The sequence below is a fragment of the Theropithecus gelada genome, chromosome 13, assembly GCF_003255815.1.
Source record: "Theropithecus gelada isolate Dixy chromosome 13, Tgel_1.0, whole genome shotgun sequence".
NCBI lineage: Eukaryota > Metazoa > Chordata > Mammalia > Primates > Cercopithecidae > Theropithecus > Theropithecus gelada.
In genome coordinates this window covers 58,717,156-58,736,955 of record NC_037681.1, presented here as the reverse complement: position 1 = coordinate 58,736,955, position 19,800 = coordinate 58,717,156, and the positions used below count along the sequence as shown (strand labels likewise).

At 39.4% G+C, this 19,800-nt stretch overlaps 1 protein-coding gene across 10 annotated transcripts in view; it reads left to right on the top strand.

The window, feature by feature from the left end:
- ATL2 (atlastin GTPase 2) overlaps positions 1-19,800 on the top strand; it is a 79,756-nt gene that overhangs the window by 17,679 nt on the left and 42,277 nt on the right. For 7 of the 10 annotated variants that reach the window (XM_025354385.1, XM_025354386.1, XM_025354388.1 and 4 more), the window contains exon 2: positions 13,804-14,048. The exons of the other annotated variants lie outside the window; for them this stretch is intronic. In XM_025354385.1, coding sequence (XP_025210170.1) covers positions 13,804-14,048 — 245 coding nt within the window. The remainder of the gene's footprint in view (positions 1-13,803; positions 14,049-19,800) is intronic. 10 annotated transcript variants of the gene reach the window in all.

Here is a 19,800-nt window from a genome sequence, read left to right as displayed (position 1 = left end):
AGAGTGAACCTTGTTAGTCCTTATATCCTGAGGACCAACAATGTTGGTATCGTCTTGGATTTAATAATGTGGTTTCAAGCTCAAGCCCAGATTTATTGAATCAGAATATGTATTTGAACAAGATACTCAGATGATGTATATTCATGTTAAACTTGACAAGCACTGCTGTAGACGAAATAACATTAAATAAGACCTGGCCTTGATTTCCCCCCAAACAGTGGTTTAATTGTATGTAAATGAGCAAATTGGGCTGCATAATCTCTAAAGCCTGTGGGAGTGATACAATCGTTTTAATTTTAAGTGTTGAGGATAATTTTTAAGCCTATGTACTAGAACTTGAATGTTCTCATGTATCTTGATATATATTCTAGGATATATATGTATATTCTATTAATGCCTAAAACCTTGTAGTTCTTAGAAAATGCTTTTCCTCCCCAATATAAAAAAGTATCTCTAGAGGTTGGTTTTTTTTTTTTTTTTTTGAGACGGAGTCTTGCTCTGTCGCCCAGGCTGGAGTGCAGTGGTGCAATCTTGGTTCACTGCAACCTTCGCGTCCCGGGTTCAGGCGATTCTTCTGCCTCAGACTCCCGAATAGCTGGGAATACAGGCACGCCACCACGCCTGGCTAATTTTTGTATTTTTAGTAGAGACGAGGTTTCACCATGTCTACTTCTTTTTTTTCCTTAATCCCAAATGTGATAGGAAACATTTCTGACTGAGGGTTCTGTAGGAAGTTAATCATAAATATATTAAACAAACATATGTATAGTAACTATAAACTTTTTATTTTATTTATTATTTATTTTTGAGATGGAATCTTGCTCTGTTGCCAGGCTGGAGTGCAGTGGCATGATCTTGGCTCACTGCAGCCTCCGCCTCCCGGGTTCAAGTGGTTCTCCTGCCTCAGCCTCTCGAGTAGCTGGGGTTACAGGCACCCACCACCATGCTCAGCTAATTTTTATATTTTTAGTAGAGACAGGGTTTCACCATGTTGGCCAGGATGGTCTCGATCTCCTGACCTCATGATCCACCTGCCTCGGCCTCCCAGAGTGCTGGTATTACAGACGTGAGCCACCGTGCCCAGCCGGCTAAACCTTTTAAATTAGAGTTCCAGCATTAAATTATGTACTGTATACAAGGTACTCCAGTTTACAGGCAACACAAAGTTTTTTGAATTAAAAAACCTGTCTGTAAAATACTGTTTGAGCATCTGATTTAGTATAGAATTAAAGGGACTTTAGGGTGGTAATTTAAATATTTCTTTAAAGCTATCTAGATGGTGAATAGACCGTTCATATAAGAGGAAACACATAGAGAAATGGTTGTTAGTGAAAGAAATGAGTATTAAAGCAGTTTGAATGGTGTGACTGAAGAACTTTTCAGTTTTATTTAATTTTACTAATTTACATTAAAAACAGTTTTGTTAGTATGGATACAAATATGAATGGAAAATGATTAATATTTGATTCAGTTATTATGCTGGAAAACTTTGTTGGAACAACTTTTATACATAAATCTACTTTTTCAGTTGTAAGTTTTATGAAATTAAATGATTATGTGTTTCTGATAAGCATTTAGTGTCTTAAGTTGAAATGTGCTGTAGGTGTAAAATACACAGCAGATTTAGAAGACTGTATGTAAAGTAATAATCGGCCAGGCATGGTGGCTCATGCCTGTAATCCCACCACTTTGGGAGGCTGAGCGAGGTGGGTGGATCACTTGAGCCCAGGAGTTTGAGACAAGCCTGGGCAACATGGTGAAACCTTATCTCTACAAAAAATATAAAAAAAAAAATTAGCTGCCTCACGCTTGTAGTTCCAACTACTTGGGAGGCTGAGGGAGGAGAATTGCTTGAACCCAGGAGGAAGAGGTTGCAGTGAGCCAAGATGGCATCATTGCACGCCAGCCTGGTTGACGGGAGTGAAATCCTGTCTCAAAAAAAAGAAAAAGTAAAAAATACTGAGTAGGTTGAAATGATAATATTTTGGGTTAGTAAATAAAAATATTATTTACACAATTTTTTAAAAAATGTGACTTAGAAAACTTAAAATTACATATGTGGCTAATTTTTCTTGTGGATAGGGCTGTCTATGCTATATAGATATACACGCACATATATATATGTGTGTGTGTGTTTATATATATGTATTTTTTTTGAGACAGAGTCTTGCTCTGTCGCCCAGGCTGGAGTGCAGTGGTGCAATTTTGGCTCACTGCAAGCTCCACCCTCTGGGTTCACACCATTCTCCTGCCGCAGCCTCCCGAGTAGCTGGGACTACAGGTGCCTGCCACCACACCCGGCTAATTTTTTGTATTTTTAGTAGAGATGGTGTTTCACCGTGGTCTCGATCTCCTGACCTCGTGATCCACCCACCTCGGCCTCCCAAAGTGCTGGGATTACAGTTGTGAGCCACCACGCCTGGCACTATTCTATATTCTTAATGGTAATTTTTTGTTTTCTTGTTATATTGATTGCTTAGAGTTGTTAAATTCTCCAAATGTGTCCAGGCATGGTGGCTCATGCCTGTAATCCCAGCACTTTGGGAGGCCGAGGTGGGTGGATCATTGAGGTCAGGAGTTCAAGACCAGCCTGGTCAACATGGTGAAACTGGTCTTTACTAAAAATACAAAAATTAGCTAGACGTGGTGGTGCGCGTCTGTAATCCCAGCTACTCAGGAGGCTGAGGCAGAATTGCTTGAACCCAGAAGGTGGAGGTTGCAGTGAGCCGAGATCACGCCACTGCACTCCAGCCTGGCTGACAGAGGGAGACTCTCAAAAAAAAGAAAAAAAAAAAAAAAAAGAAAACATCTAAATGCGACTATGCATTTATCTATTTTTCTTTTTAGTTCTCTGAATTTTTGCTTCATGTATTTCGAGTTTCTTACTTGGCATTATTATAGCTTTCTGATGAGTACACATTTTATATCTGGTAATGCTTTTAGTCTTGAAGCCAGCTTTGATGTTTATGTAGCTACTTTAGCTTTCTTATGATTAATGTCTGTATAGTATACCTTTTCCCCTTTTACTTTGAAACTTTTGCTTGAACCAAGCTCTGTCTTTCTATTAAAAGGGCACCTCTAAAATACAGTATGGCCAGGCGTGGTGGCTCACGCCTGTAATCCCAGCACTTTGGGAGGCCGATGTGGGTGGATCATCTGAGGTCAGAAGTTCATGACCAGCCTGACCAATATGATGAAACCCTGTCTCTACTAAAAATACAGAAATTAGCTGGGCGTGATGGAGGGCAACTGTAATCCCAGCTACTCTGGAGGCTGAGACAGGAGAATTGCTTGAACCCAGAGGCAGAGGTTGCGGTAAGCTGAGATTGTGCTGTTGCGCTCCAACCTGGGCAACAAGAGCGAAACTCCATCTCAACAACAACAACAGCAACAACAAAAAAATACAGTATGTAGTGTTGCTTTTATTACCCAATCTGACAATCTCTGCCTTTTTATTGGAGTGTTTAGTGTATTTATATTTGATGTATTTATTGAATTTAGTTGAGTTTAAGGTTGCCATCTTGTGTGTTTTTCATTCATCTCTTTTGTCTTTTGTTCTTATTTTTTTACTTTGGGTTCATTGAATATTTTTTAGTATTTTATTTTGGTTCCTTATTGGCTTTGTTTTTGTTTTTGAGAAAGACTTTCACTCTTCTTACCCAGGCTGGAGTGCAGTGGCGCAATCTCGGCCCACTGCAACCTCTGCCTCCTGGGTTCAAGGGATTCTCCTGCCTCAGCTTCCCAAGTAACTGGGATTACAGGGATGTGCCACCACACCCGGCTACTTTTTGTATTTTTAGTAGAGACGGGGTTTCTCCGTGTTGGTCAGGCTGGTCTTGAACTGCCAACCTCAGGTGATTCTCCTGCCTTGACCTCCCAAAGTGCTGGGATTATAGACATGAGCCACCACACCTGGCCCCTTATTGGCTTTTTAAGCTATACTTTTTTTGTTTGTTTGTTTTAAAGCCATTGCTCTAGGTAGGGCTAATGATACTCATCTTTAATATATCTGTCTATTTAGAATCAAAGTTTTACCACTTTCCACTTTAAAATCATAACCTTAGGGTGTAATTTCATTTACTTTGCCTCGTAACATGTCTTAAAATTTTCTACTTCTACATAATTTATAAACCCCATATTGATCAATTATCTTTTAAGGAAATTAGTTGGAGGAAAGAACTAGTCTTTTATGTTTGTATCTATTTACTATTTTGGATTCAGAGCAATAGGAAAGAATAAAGAGACTTTCCATTTGATAATGTTTCATTTCAGCCTGAAGAACATTATATAGCTCTCATGTAATGCACATCTGCTGATGACAGATACTCTTTGCTTTTTTTTTTTTTTTTTTTTTTGAGACGGAGTCTTGTTCTGTCGCTAGGCTGGAATGCAGTGGCACGATCTTGGCTCACTGCAGCCTCCCGGGTTCAAGCGATTCCCCTGCCTCAGCCTCCCAAGTAGCTGGGATTACAGGCGTGCACAACCACGCCTGGCTGATTTTTTGTATTTTAGTAGAGACAGGGTTTCACCATGTTGGCCAGGATGGTATTGATCTCCTGACCTTGCGATCTGCCCACTTCGGCCTCCCAAAGTGCCAGGATTACAGGTGTGAGCCACTGCACCCGGCCATACTCTTTGCTTTTGCTGTCTTTATTTTACTTTCATTTTTGAATGATCATTTTCACTGAATATAAAAGTCTAGGTTGACACTTTTTTTGAAACGCTATAAAGCTATCAATCCCTTGTCCTCTGGCCTTCAGTGCTTCAGTGATGATGTGATAAGAAGCGGTTATTTGAATTATTCTGCTCTGTATAATAAGTGTATACTTGTTAAATGACTATATAATAATTATTTGAATTATTCTGCTCTGTGTCCTGTTATCTTTGGTTTTTGGTTTTTAGCAGTCTGGCTGATGTGGTTTTCTTTGTATACTGGAGGTTTGCTGAGCTTTTTGGACCTGTAAATCTCTGTCATCATATTTTGGTAACGGTATGACTATTACTTCTTCAAATATGTTTTCAGCTCCAGCCTCACTTTGTTCCTCTGGTATTCTAAATGCACGTTGGTTAGTGTTCCATAGGGTCCTGAGACTCTCTTAGTTTTTCTTTATTCTTTTTTCTGTCTGTACTTAAGATTAGAAAATCTCTTTTGATCTCTTTTTAAGTTTACAAACTTTCTTCTGTTACCTATAGTCTGCTGCTGTCCGTCCAGTGAGTATTTCATTTTAATTACTGTACTTGTCAGTTCTAGAATTTTCATTTGTTTTTTTAATAGTTTCTGTAGTTTTTTGGCTGAGACTCCTCATCTATTTATTTATTAAGACTGTATTTTCCTGTAAGTCCTTGGACATATTTACAGTATCTGGTTAAAAGTGTTTGTCTGCTAAATTCAACATCTGGGTCATGGCAGAATTGGTACTGTTAACTGCTTTTCTTTCTTGACTATGGGCTCCATTTCCTTCTTTGTTTGTATGTCTAGTAATTTCTGATTTATATACTGTATGTTAAATGTTATGCATTGTAGAGATTTTGAATTCTCTTACCTTGTTTTTGGTTTGGCAAGCAGTTTAATTACTGATGGATCTTGACCTTGGCTTTGCTTCATACTTCGTTAGTGTGGTTCTGTGGAAAGCTTAGAGGAAATCTCCCTGACTTAGTGGTACTAAATTTCCAAACTGTGTACCTTGCTTGCAGATCTTTTCAAGTCGTGGTTTTTTTTAGACTTTGATTGGATGGATTGTCAGTAGGCCTTACTCTAGAACTTGACCCTCAATTCTAAGATATGTCCATTCTAGTGTCTCAGCTTGATGCCTGAGGTATAGATGTTTCTTTCTACTCTGGCTGGGCCAGAACTCCAAAGCATCTCAGTAATGTTTGACTTATGTTTCTCTCTCAACCCTGTAGTAGCTTCCTTCTGGTAAGCGTTGCATAGTATTGTGTTCCCCTGCACCTGTGATGCTTGTTGTCCTTGTCCAAGGACTTCTGGGCTCCATGTCTGCATAGATCCTTTTTCTCTGATATCCTGCCTCACAGATTCCTACTGCTCTAGTAATCTTGAACTCAGATTTTTGTGCTCTAGTTCCTCATGCTATAGTAAGGAAATTGTTCCCAGGCGAAGAGCTGGGAATGATCATGGCACTCACCTTGAAAGTTTCCTTGTGCTGCTTGTTGTCCATTGCTTGAAAAACAGTGCTTGAAAAGCTGCACCTGGCCAATTTTATGCTGTTTAAAACAATACATATATTTTTTGGCTGGGTGCGGTGGCTCACGCCTGTAATCCCAGCACTTTGGGAGGCCGAGGTGAGTGGATCACCTGAGGTCAGGAGTTGAGACCAGCCTGATCAACAAGGTGAAACTCCGTCTCTAGTAAAAATACAAAAACAGTTAGCCAGGCATGGTGGCAGGTGCCTGTAGTCCCAGCTACTTGGGAGGCTGAGAGAGAAGAATTGCTTGAACCCGGGATGTGGAGGTTGCAGTGAGCCGAGATCACGCCACTGCACTCCAGCCTGGGCGACAGAGCAAAACTCCATCTCAAAAAAAAAAAAAAAAAAAGAATGTAAATATATATATATATATGTATAATTTTTAAAGAGTGTAAATGTGTTTTTTAGGCTGCATAACATGTCAGTATATGGCTAAAATAACTGTTGGGCCACTTGCCAGTTTTGAGGTATGCAACATTAATTTTTGCCCCCAGAAATAAAATTGTTAAATTTGAACATCTTCATTAGCGTCTTTATTTCCTTATAATAAATCCCTAGAAATATATTTAACCATGGTATAACCTCTTTAAGGCTCTTAAAAAATATGTGCTAGAATAAACTTGAATACCTAGGTACTGTTTTCACTTGGTTATGAAACATAAATGTTGAGGTTCAAGTACTAGGCACTAACACATTACTTAGCTTTTGTGGGATAACTAATTTTTATAAGTAGACTGAATAGACTGAATCAAGGTTACTTCCCATAAAAATTTGTTTCAAGTTTTTGTTTGGAATGTGAATAATAAAATATACTTTTCATTCCTTTTGAAAGGTGAATTATTCTTTGTTCTCTTTTTATAAGTTTAGTTTTGGATTCGTGTAATCTAACATTAATGCTACATTTTATTATAATGTAGATATGTAGCACTTTTTTATTATCTTAGTTTATAATTAAGCTTGAATTTTGCTGATGGATCTAGGTCACCCCTGAAGTATAAATTTTGCTGTTGGAATACATGCTGAGTGTATGAATTTGGCAGATTTAAGATAAAGTGTGATTAGACAACAAAAAGACAGGTGTCTTATTTAAATAGACTTTTTGTTTTTTTTTAGAGCAATTTTAGCTTCACAGCAAAGTGAAGCGAAAGTGTAGTTCACACGTACTGTCTGCCCCTCCATATACACATTCTACCCCGCCATCAGCATTTCACCCACAGTGGTGCTTTTGTTAAAATCGATGAACCTTCACTAACACATTATTATCATCCAAAGTCTATAGTTTTACATTAGGGTTCACTTTTGGGGTTGTACATTCAATGGGTTTTTCACAGATGTATAGTGACAGGTATCAACCAATTTCGTATTATAGAGAATAGTTTTACTGCCCTAAGAAATCTTTTGTGTTATACCTGTTCATCCCTCCCTGTCCCCCAACCCCTGGCAATCACAGGTCTTTTTACTAAGACACCTTCCTTTTGTTAGGCCTTGTGGCAAATAGATATTAGGTAGGTACCTTAGTGTTAATGTATGGAGAGATATTTGAGAAGCAGGTGATCATCTGTAGGTGTCTTTTAGCTTTGACCTTGAAAGACCCATTTGGGGGCTAGAGTAGGGAGAACTGACTTGGAACTGTGAATCACAAAAATGTGCTGGAGAACTGAAATCCACTTCTCCCAGTAAATTTTTGACATTGAAAAATGGAAATAAAATCACTATTTTATACACAGCATGTAACTTCAGTTTAAAATTTTAGTGTAGTGCCGAAATTAAAGACTTTTAATTGTAGGTAATCACTAAATGCTAATACAGTATTTGCAGGTATCCTAATGAACTTTACATACAAGTCTCTTTTATTCAATTGCTTATATCAGTATTTGATGGAGTACTGTATTTAGTCCATATTTGGTAGAGAAATCACCATGGGGAGTAAGTAGACAGATGCAGGTGAATCACATCATTGTTATGCTCCATTATACCTTTGAAATCTATTTGCTAGCCCTTCTCTTTAAAAGGCTGTAGAATAGATAATGGTGACAAATATGTAGACATATTCTGTCTATTTGAAAGGCCTGTCTTTGTCTATGCTAATAAATTTGGTCGCATAGTAACTGTGGCCAACTAATGTAGGTGAATTTTCAAGTTAACAAAGGTTTTCTGCCCAGTGGGATTTTTTTTTTCCTTAAACTTCTAAAAAACCAACTAATGCTTTCTTTACAATAAGAACAAAACTGTTTGTTGGTTTTAGCAAAATCACCAACCTCCACATTTGGTCATTGTGATATTTTAGCAGTTATTACTTTTTAAAAGTGTTTTACTTGGTTCATAATTGTTTTTTTTTTGGTTTTTGAGACGGAGTTTCGCTCTTGTTGCCCAGGCTGGAGTGCAATGGCGCAATCTTGGCTCACCGCAACCTCCGTCTCCCGGGTTCAAGCGATTCTCCTCCCTCAGTCTCCTGAGTAGCTGGGATTACAGGCATGCACCACCACTCGTGGCTAATTTCGTATTTTTATTAGAGATGGAGTTTCTCCATGTTGGTTAGGCTGGTCTCGAACTCCTCACCTTAGGTGATCCGCCCTCCTTAGCCTCCCAAATTGTTGGGATTACAGGCATGAGCCACTGTGCCTGGCCAAACTTCATAATTTTTATGGAATTTTTATGTTATATATACTTAATACTCTTGAGTTGCCAGAGGTATTTCCCTAAACTATTTGATTATCACATTTGCTTATAAACTAGGTAAGGACAGGGCCAGACGTAGTGGCTCATGCCTGTAATCCTAGTACTTTGGGAGCCTGAGGTGGGTGGATCACCTGAGGTCAGGAGTTTGAGACCAGCCTGGCCAACATGGGGAAACCTTGTCTCTACTAAAAATACAAAAATTAGCCTGGAGAGGTGTTGGGCGCCTGTTGTTCCACCTACTCTGGAGGCCAAGACAGCAGAATGGCTTGAACCCAGGAGGCAGAGGTTGCAGTGAGCTGAGATCGCACTACTGCACTCCAGCCTGGGTGACAGAGCACTCTGCCTCAAAAAAAAAAAAAAAAAAAAAAAAAAAGGTAAGGGCAGATGTAAGACTCTTGAGTAAAATGCTTAAACTAGACACCTGCTAGGCTAGGTGTCAGGCACTGTTCTCAGTGCTGGTAGAGAATGGTTAATGGGGTGATTGGGATCCTTACTTTAGTGACACACACATTCTGTGGAGCGGGAGATAGAAGGTACACATTTAAACAAATGAAAAAAGATTGTTTTAGGAATTGAAAAGAACTATGAATAAACCTGTTTCATTAAAGTGTTAAGGAAGGGGATCTGTGATTTAGATTGAGTGGTCAGGGAGGGCCACGCTGAGGAGATAACCTTTGAGCTGAAGAGCTGGATGATGGAAACATAAACCATGTGAATTTGTAAGGACAGAGCATTCCAGATAGGGGACAACACACGACAAAAATTCTAAGGTGAGAAACAGGGTTAGCTTCCTCAGGGAACAGCAAGAAGGCCAGATCGTCCAGGCTTTGGGAATGAATAGGAGTGTGTTGTAAAATGAAACATGCTTTATAAGGTCCCCTGCTCACTTCTAGAGAGAGGAGGCTGGGCCCAGATCGCATACGACTGTGGAAGCCATGGTAAGGTATTTAAGGGCTTTCTTCTTTTGTTTGTCTATTTTCTGCTTATGATGGGAAACTAAGTGGTAAATTGGCAATCCAAGTGGGGAGACATTTAGTAAGTATGTACTTACATAAATATTCAAGTGATTAAAATTTGGGGAGTATAGGATGACTAAACTTGGTTGGAATCCTCAGGGAAGATTCTTGTTCCTGGAAAGTGACTTTTGAGCTGAGATGTAAGGAATAAGTCTGAATTGATTAGGAAACAACACAGGGAAGAGTACTCTAGGCAGAGGAATATTATAGCAGAATCTAGAAAGAGCTTAACAGCAGCCTGAGGATCTGATGAAAGGCTAGCTTGGCTACCTAGTTTAAACCAGGGGTTCCCAACCCTAGGGCTTTGGACTGGTACTTGTCTGTGGCCTGATAGGAAGTGGGTCGCACAGCAAGAGGTGAGTAGCAGGCAAGCGAGAATTAGTGCCTGAGCTTTGCCTCCTGTCAGATCAGCGGTGACATTAGATTCTCATAGGAGCGTGAACCCTATTGTGAACTGCATGTGTGAGGGATCTGGGTTGTGTGCTCCTTACAAGAATCTAACTAATGCCTGATGATCTGAGATGGAACAGTTTTATCCCAAAACCACTGCTCCCCGTTCTGTGGAAAAGTTGTCTTTCATGAAACCAGTCCCTGGTACCAAAAAGGTTGGGGACCACTGGTTTAAAGAGAAGAATAGCACCAAATGAGGTAACAGAGATTGGAGGTGAGTACGGGACCTTATAGAGCATGTGTAGGATTTTAGTCATTAGTCCTCTGTAACAATGATTTTAAGGAGGGTAACTTGGTTAACTTTACATTTAACTATATTATTTAGTTGCTACTCTGTGGAGATTACATTGCATTGGGTAAGAGGACAAGAGTATTATTAATGAAGGGAGACCAGTTAGGTGCTACAATGTGAGATAAGATGGCAGTGACAAGTGCAGGAATGTTATCAATAGAGATTCAGAAATGAAGAAATTAAGAAGATGGTTATTGATTAGATTTAGGGGTAAGTAAAAGACGCATAGATGTATCTCTGTATGTCAAGGACAGCCAGCAGGTCTGTGCCAGAGCAAATGGGTGGATGACAGTGTCAGTACACAGCTACACTGGTCAAGTGAAAATCACCATAGCATTTTGACATTTCAAGGGGAAAATAAAAGCTTCTGTTGGATTGGTTATTTTGAAGTTACTGTTAACTTACACCTATGGTGCTTACTGTGTAGCATACATATTTCAACTCATTGAATCCTGATGACAACACTGTGAGTTAGGTACTGCTATACTTGTTTTACACACCCCCATTTTCCAGATGAGAAAACAGGTGCGGAGAAGTTAAGTGACATACATCGAGGCAGTTTTGCTGCCTAGTTCATGGTCTTAAACCACTAATTAAGCTTAGAAACTTACACCATTTGCATCCTGTTTTGTTATTTATCTGGACCTACCTAATGAGGCATTAGCTTAGAATTTATCTGTATTGGAACTTTTCCTGGAAAGTTCACTTTTTTGCATGCATTCAAATAGCATACCTGACTGTTGCTATATACCATTGATACAGGCAGTGATAATGTCCTCTTTAATTAAATAATGATTGCTTTTACTTTCAGAGATTCTCCTTTGAAGCGGCTTGCTCTTTATAATGCATTGTCATTGTTTGCAGCACATGTTGAAATAGTGCTGTTGACTTCGCTATATACGGTTAAAGGTGCCTTGTGATGTGGAGGTAAAGGCTCTAATAGTCCTTGCAAATCAGAGAAATGAGATGCTTCTTTTGGTAATAAGATTAAAAATCTGGCCGGGCGCGGTGGCTCAAGCCTGTAATCCCAGCACTTTGGGAGGCCGAGACGGGCGGATCACGAGGTCAGGAGATCGAGACCATCCTGGCTAACACGGTGAAACCCCGTCTCTACTAAAAAATACAAAAAACTAGCTGGGCGAGGTGGCGGGCGCCTGTAGTCCCAGCTACTCGGGAGGCTGAGGCAGGAGAATGGCGTAAACCCAGGAGGCGGAGCTTGCAGTGAGCTGAGATCCGGCCACTGCACTCCAGCCTGGGCGGCAGAGCGAGACTCTGTCTCAAAAAAAAAAAAAAAAAAAAAAGATTAAAAATCCACTAATGTAGTTATATAATCTTTGCTCTGTGAATATTGGTTATGTGGATAAGGTATTATTGAACTGTTGACTAATAATGTACCACGCCTCAGTGGACTGGCTTTCTCCTCAGAGTAGGACAGTCATTGATTGCATTGAAAACAGTGGATACCGTATGTGTCCTTAGAGTGGAAACTGACACTTAGTAGACAGGCTCAAGGAAGGAGTCTCTTAGAAATTTTGATGTGGGAGAAGATAAGGTCCCCTGGAGTAACTAGTTGCTACATGGGATCAAGCAGTTGGTAGAGAAGAAAGTCAGACAAGGTATGTGTCCTCTGAAGCTAAGTGTTTTTTTAAAGAAGAACAGAAACCTAGACTTTGGAAGTTTATCTCTGCTGTTTACATTTCTGTACTTCTTCATCACTATTCAGTAAAGTTATGTCTGCAAAGGTTACCTTAATTTTAGTGTGTTGTGGTGAACAAAGGAAGGGTTTATATGGCTGTTTTGGGGAACTATGTAGTCTTAAAGTGGTGGCTGTAGTGTTTGGTAAGAAAGAGCTCCAGTGGGAGATGAAATTCTGAGATTAAGTGCATGTCACTGACTGTTCTTTACTGAACATTAATCCTATGCTTTGCTTTAATGAGGAGGCTGTAGTACTAGGTTACTGTTATTAAATTAGGGACTCATTGTAAGTATCATTTTTGGAAACTTGTTAGAACCCTAATTTTCCTCTTTAGGTTTCAGAATGAAAAATAACATGAATAATTTTTTTTTGTTTTGTTTTTTGAGACTGAGTCTCACTCTGTTGCCCAGGCTGGAGTGCAGTGGCGTGATCTCAGCTCATTGCAACCTCTGCCTCCCAGGTTCAAGTGATTCTCCTGTCGCAGCCTCCCAAGTAGCTGGGACTACAGGCATCCACTACCATGCCCAGCTAATTTTTGTATTTTTAGTAGAAACGAGGTTTCCCCATGTTGGCCAGGCTGGTCTTGAACTCCTGACCTCAGGTGATCCACCTGCCTTGGCCTCCCAAAGTGCTGGGATTATACCCACTGCACCCAGCCACATGAACAATTTTAATATACGTTTTTAACGTTTGTAAAGGAGAGTAATGTTTGTAAATTTTCTAGGTGATGCTTACAGGAAAATTGGGATCTGAAGCATTAGGTGAAATTGATTTTTCCCCTCTTTAGTTTTTGTGTGCATACAGTTGCAAAAGTTATTTACAGAATAATACAGGGCTCAAAAACAGCTGCTGTTCACATTTAGCTGTTAAGACTTCATTGAGATAGAGGCCATATTTAGTATTATTATCTGTATGTATAATGGTGTATGAGTCCATTTTCATGCTGGTAGTAAAGACATACTTGAGACTGGGCAGTTTGCAAAAGAAAGAGGTTTAATGGACTCACAGTTCCATGTGGCTGGGGAGGTCTCACAATCATGGTGGAAGGTGAAAGGCAAATCTCACTCACATAGTGGCAGAGGAGGAGAAAGCTCGTGCAGGGAAACCTCTCATAAAATCATCAGATTTCGTGGGACTTACTCACTATCATGAGAACAGGACAGGAGAGAACCTCCCCATGATTCAGTTACCTCCCACTGGGTCCCTACCACAACATGTGGGAATTGTGGGAGCTACAATTCAAGATGAGATTTGGGTGGGGACACAGCCAACCATATCAAGTGGGAAATCTTATCAGCATTCTTTGTCCTGTTACAGAAGGAGTGAGAAATCCAAAGGAACATTGTAATAATATATAATGAGGGAAGGGGCAATTTTTTATTTGAAATTTTGCTTTAGTTGTGGTCCTTAATGAAAGTTCGTAATGTAGGGATTAAAGTAACCACTTTCTTTCTTTTTAAATTCTAGGTGAGAATTATGAAGATGATGACTTAGTAAATTCTGATGAGGTTATGAAGAAACCATGTCCAGTACAGATTGTTCTTGCTCATGAAGATGACCATAACTTTGAACTTGATGAAGAAGCTTTGGAGCAGATACTGCTACAGGAGCACATACGAGATCTTAACATAGTAGTGGTATCTGTAGCAGGAGCTTTTCGTAAAGGGAAGTCATTTCTACTGGACTTCATGCTTAGATACATGTATAACAAGGTGAATAGTCTTTTAAATTGAACCCAGTTCAAAAGAAAAAAGTACCAACCAAGCCTGTTAAAAAAATAGACAAAAACCAGAACTGTATCTTTTTTTTTTTTTTTAATTTAAGTGGTCTCACTCTGTCACCCAGGATGGAGTGCAGTGGTGTGGTCATGGCTCACTGCAACCTCAGCCTCCCAATCTCAAGCAATCCTCCCACCTCAGCCTCCCGAGAAGCTAGGACTACAGGCGTGTGCCACCATGCCCAACTCTTAAAAAAACTTTTTTTTGTTGTTGCAATGGGGGTCTCACTTTGTTGTCCAGGCTGACAGAACTGCATTTTTAATTCTATAGAAATATAATTCTTTATAGGACTTCCTGGTCAATACAGTAATGTAAGTTTGAGCTCTTGATTCTTCATCGCCATAATTCCCTTCTGCAATACTGCATAAGGAAGCATATGATTGAGCTTCTGTGTTCCAGGCATTGTAGCTCTAACCTAAGTTGTCTGAGTATATCCTAGAAGTCTCTGAAGTACTATTTATCTTCTTTCCCTTTTTGTTATTTCTTCACACTTTCCTTTTGGCCACCTTTACAGTGAGTAAAGTAGACAGATAGAGACCTTTGAAAAAGTGTATCTATGTTCCTCAGACAAGTTAGTTTTAGTGACTATTACCTTTGGAGATAAAGTCCAGCTCCTTAGAGTGGCTTCTGCAGGCATCCATGATCTTTGAATCTCATCTCTTGCCCTTCATATGTCAAATAAACTATAGTTTTTGCTGTTCCTTGAGTATGCCATGTTTTTTCTCAAATATTAAGGTATTCTTGTCTCATCTTTTCATGGGGGCCTTCCATGACATTTAGGACTATATTACATCCTCTTCCTAACTCATGGTTGTATGTTTTATTGATACTACTTTAGTTGCTTATTTTTTTCTGGCTACTTTAATCTCTGTCATGGGTGGGCCCTCTGTTGATTATCAAGCACCTGGCACAAGAATTGGGTCTTAGGAGATACTTACATTTTAATTGATGAATCTCTTTCCCTTCTATGGGTTTTCACTTTGAGATGGTACCAGACAATTGTTACTTACTTATCTCTACCTGACTCTTTCTCTCCTGAAAAAAAAAAGGGGGAAAAATTTTTTTCACTTGAATTGGAATGTTTTTCTGATAATTGCAAGTTTGACTGAGGGAATGGGAGTTTGAAAGGGAACAGGAGAAGGAATTGGAAATTTTGGAGTGGCACACTTAGTGGAATTGCTATATAGGGAACTTGTGACATTCAGAAGCCACATGAATTATTAGAATTAACACTTTGACAGAATTATGTAATTGTCTAAACACCTGTCAGGATGATCACCTTTATGAGTTCTGTGTACATTTGTAATTGGGTGTGCATTCTCTTCGAGTAAGAAATAAGGTAAACATTCTCATTTTGTTTGTTTTTCCAGGAAGCTTTTCAGTAAAGTTTTTTCATGGGGATCTTTTCAGGCATTCTCAAATATACCCGAGTATCAGTAACATAGTTTATATTAGAGAACAATATTTTACATGTTTGGGGCATTGAGAAAGATAAATCATTTTGAAGTTTTTCTCATTGATTGAGACGCGATCTCACTGTCACACAGGCTGGAGTGCAGTGGTGTGAACATGGCTTACTGCAGCCTCAACTTCCTCTGCTCAAGTGATCCTCCCACCTCAGCCTCCCAAGTAGCTGGCAGTACAAGCATGCGCCACAATACTTGGCTGATTTTTAAATTTTTTGTGAAGATGGGGTTCTCACTATGTTGTCCAGGCTGGTCTTGAACTTCTGGCCTCAAGTGATTCTCCCACCTCAGCCTCCCAACGTGTTGAGATTACAGGTATGAGCCACCACGCTCAGCTAAGGGTTTCCCATTTAGACTTGATCTAGAATTTGACATCTGAAATACAGAAATGTTTAAGTAGTGACATATTTTTTTAAAAACTGTACATTTAAAGATGATAAAAGATTTCTATATTTTGAGGTCCCCTTAAGTCCTTAAGTTAGCTTGTGTATATTGTATTTATCTGTGTCTAAGCTGTTCAGTGCAAATGTATTTTGTTGCAAGTAGGTCACAGACAGTAGAAAGTTAGAAGGGGAGGGAAGCTTAGATCACTTATCTAGGAATGGCAGATAAGTTTCACCTCAGGTGCCATTTCTGTTTCCATCTCTGATCCATTAGTAGTGGCTGTTCAGAGTGGAGTAGCAGCCCCGTTGTCATATATTTGCAATATCTGTGCAAACGGAACTCTCTTTCCTGGGGGAGTTGCAGAAGCCTTGCAAAAGTTAAGGTGGCTTGAGCGAGGTTGTACATCTAGTTAATGGCTTTTAAGCTGAAATATCTTTATTAGCTTTCATTTATAGTATTGCCCTATAGAATTCCTGATATAAATCACCTTATTCTGTCAATCAAAAATTGCATTTAAATGATAATCTGATTTTTGGATAATGTGCCTCCACTACACTGATGATGTGGTGGGTCATGCTTTTCCTATGAGGTAAAAGTTAAGAAGGAGAAATAATGGGATAGTTGGATTTATTTTATTAACCTATATGCCTGCACAGGTGGTATGCTAGCTGAAAGAAAACTAGTGACATACTGACAGTGTAAGTTTTCAATGTTGACCTGAGTCAATGTGTGTAAGTATGCAGTTGACGAAAGTAGTGGGTAGTTTTACAAGAGGAGATTAAAATCTAATCAAAGACAGAATTGGTGGGTATGGTTCTGGTGTGAGGGATGTTGACTTTCCCCTCCTAAATAAATGTTACACTCAAGTATTCTATGCCCCGCCCCCCCACTTCTAATTCTTATTTACTTATTTAGGGGTGTGCTTTAGATAAATGTATCTTTTCCTTAAAAAGTTTTTCCCCTTGAAGTATAATTTACATGCAGAAAAGGTGTACAAATCTTAAGTGTACAGCTTGATGAAATTTTACATAGGTATACACCGTTACTACCACCACCCAGATGAAAATATAGAACAACCCCCATTTTGTGTTCCTTCTCAGTTAATATCTACCCCCGCAAAAGTAACTGCTGTTCTGAAGTTCTCACCACAGGTTCATTTAGCTGTTTTTGAACTTTACATGAATGAAATCATACCATTCTGTGTTTGGCTTATTTTGTTGACATTCTAACTTTGAGATGTACCCATGTTTTTGCATTATTTTTGTTTCCTTAATCTACTGTATGAGGGCAGGGCGCGGTGGCTCACACCTGTAATCCCAGCACTTTGGGAGGCTGAGGTGGGTGGATCACCTGAGGTCAGGAGTCCGAGACCAGCTGGGCCAACATGATGAAACCCCGTCTCTACTAAAAATACAAAAATTAGCTGGGCGTGGTGGTGGGCACCGGTAATCCCAGTTATTTGGGAGGCCGAGGCAGGGGAATCACTTGAACCTGGGAGGCGGAGGTTGCAGTGAGCCGAGATTGCGCCATCACATTCTAGCCTGGGCAACAAGCGCGAAACTCTGTCTCGAAAATAAAAATAAAATTAAATATTCTACTGTATGATTATGCCACATTTTACTTATCCATTTAACTGTTGATGGGGTTTTGCTTTGATATTACAATTTTTAGTCAACTGATTTTTTTTTTTTTTTGAGATGGAGTTTCGCTCTTGTTGCCCAGGCTGGAGTGCGATGGCACAATCTTGGCTCACTGCAACCTGCACCTCCTGGGTTCAAGCGATTCTCCTGCCTCAGCCTCCCAAGTAGCTGGGATTACAGACATGTGCCACCATGCCCAGCTAATTTTGTATTTTTAGTAGAGATGGGGTTTTTCCATGTTGGCCAGGCTGGTCTCACTCCCAGCCTCAGGTGATCCACCCACCTCGGCCTCCCAAAGTGCTGGGATTACGGGCGTGAGCCACCATGCCCAGACTGATTTTTTTTAAAGTTGTTTTTTCTTTCTTTCCATTTTTAACACAATATTAGAGGTCATATGTTTTTTAAGTTTTCAAACACATTTTTTGTATTGAAATATAACAAAGAGAGCATGTATACCTGTTCCCTTTACCTAGTTTCTTCTGATGTTATCATTAGTGTGATACGTTTGCAAAACTAAGAAACCAATATTGGTACAGTACTGTTAACTAAACCCCAGACTTCATTCAGGCTTCAGCAGTTTTTCCATTGGTGCTCTTCTTTCTATTACAGGATCTAATATAGAATATGATTCCTAGATTTAGCTGTCATGTCTCCTTAGTGTCTTCTGGTCTGTGAGAGTTTATCAGCCTTTCCTTTTTTTCATGATCTTGACTTTGACTTTTTTTTCTGTTTTTTTTTTTTTTTTTTTTTTTTTTATTGAGACGTAGTTTTGCTCTTGTTGCCCAGGCTGGAGCGCAATGGCGCAATCTCGGCTCATGGCAACCTCCGCCTCCTGGGTTCAAGCAATTATCTCGCCTCAACCTCCCAGGTAGCTGGGATTACAGGTGGCTGCCACCACACCCAGCTAATTTTTGTATTTTTAGTAGAGATTGGGTTTCACCATGTTGGCCAGGCTGGTCTCAAACTCCTGACCTCAGGTGATCCGCCCGCCTTGGCCTCTCAAAGTACTGGGATTACAGGCGGGAGCCTGGCGATCTTGACTATTTTGAGGAGTACTGGTAAGGTATTTTGAAGAATGTTCCTCAATTTAAGTTTATCTTACATTTCTGTCATGGTTAGACTGGGGTGATGGGATTTTGGCAAGAATACTACTGAGGTCAAATACCCTTCTTATCACATTGTATCTGGGGGTGCGTATAGTCATGTGATACTGCTAGGAATGTTACTCTTCATCTCTTGGTTAAGCTTGTGTTTGCCAGGTTTCACCACTGCAGACTTGCTATTTTTTAGTCATTAATTCCACCCCAACCTCAAAGAATAGGGAAGGAGGAGGATTAAGCTCTACCTTCTGATAAAAGGAAGGCATCTAAATATATTATTTAGGATTCTTCTGTTGGGAAGAGTTATATCTTCTCCTGGTTTATTTATTTATTTATTTATTCAATCCTTTATATCAGTGTGGGCTCATTTATACTTGAGTTATAATCCAAACTGTTTACTTTAAAAATAAAAATTAACTTTTATTTTAGAATCAGGGGCTATATGTGCAGGTTTGTTACTAGGGTATGTTTCCTAATGCTGATGTTTGGGGTACGATTGATCTTGTCACCCAGGTATTGAGCATAGTACCCAATGGTTTTTCAACCCTTGCCCCCTCCCTCCCTCTCTCCTCTAGTACTCCCCATTGTCTGTTGTTGCCATCTTTGTGTCCATGAGTACCCTTATTTGGCTTCTACTTTTAAGTAAAATCGTGTGGTATTTGGTTTTCTGTTCCTGCATTAATTTGTTTAGGATAATGGTCTCCAGCTGCATCCATGTTGCTGCAAAGAACATGATTTCATTCTTTTTCATGGCTGCATGATTTTAGTTAAACCCTTTCAAAGTGAAATAGATTATTCCAGTGTCAGTAGGAACTGAAAAAACAGAAAAATGCTGATTAGATTGTCACATCTGGCTGTTGTAAAAATAGTTTGAATTCTAGGAATCAGTTTACAACGGTCAAAACTTAATTTAGTAGAATTACATACATGAAACTAAACACAGTGCTTGTGATATTGATGCTAAGTAATGGTGATAGCTATTATTACTGAATTCTCTTAGATAAGGATTCTTAATTCTCTATAGAGTTGCTTCTACTTTTATACCATTTCCTGTTTTTTCTTTTTAAAACTTTATTACGAAGAATTTTATTAATAA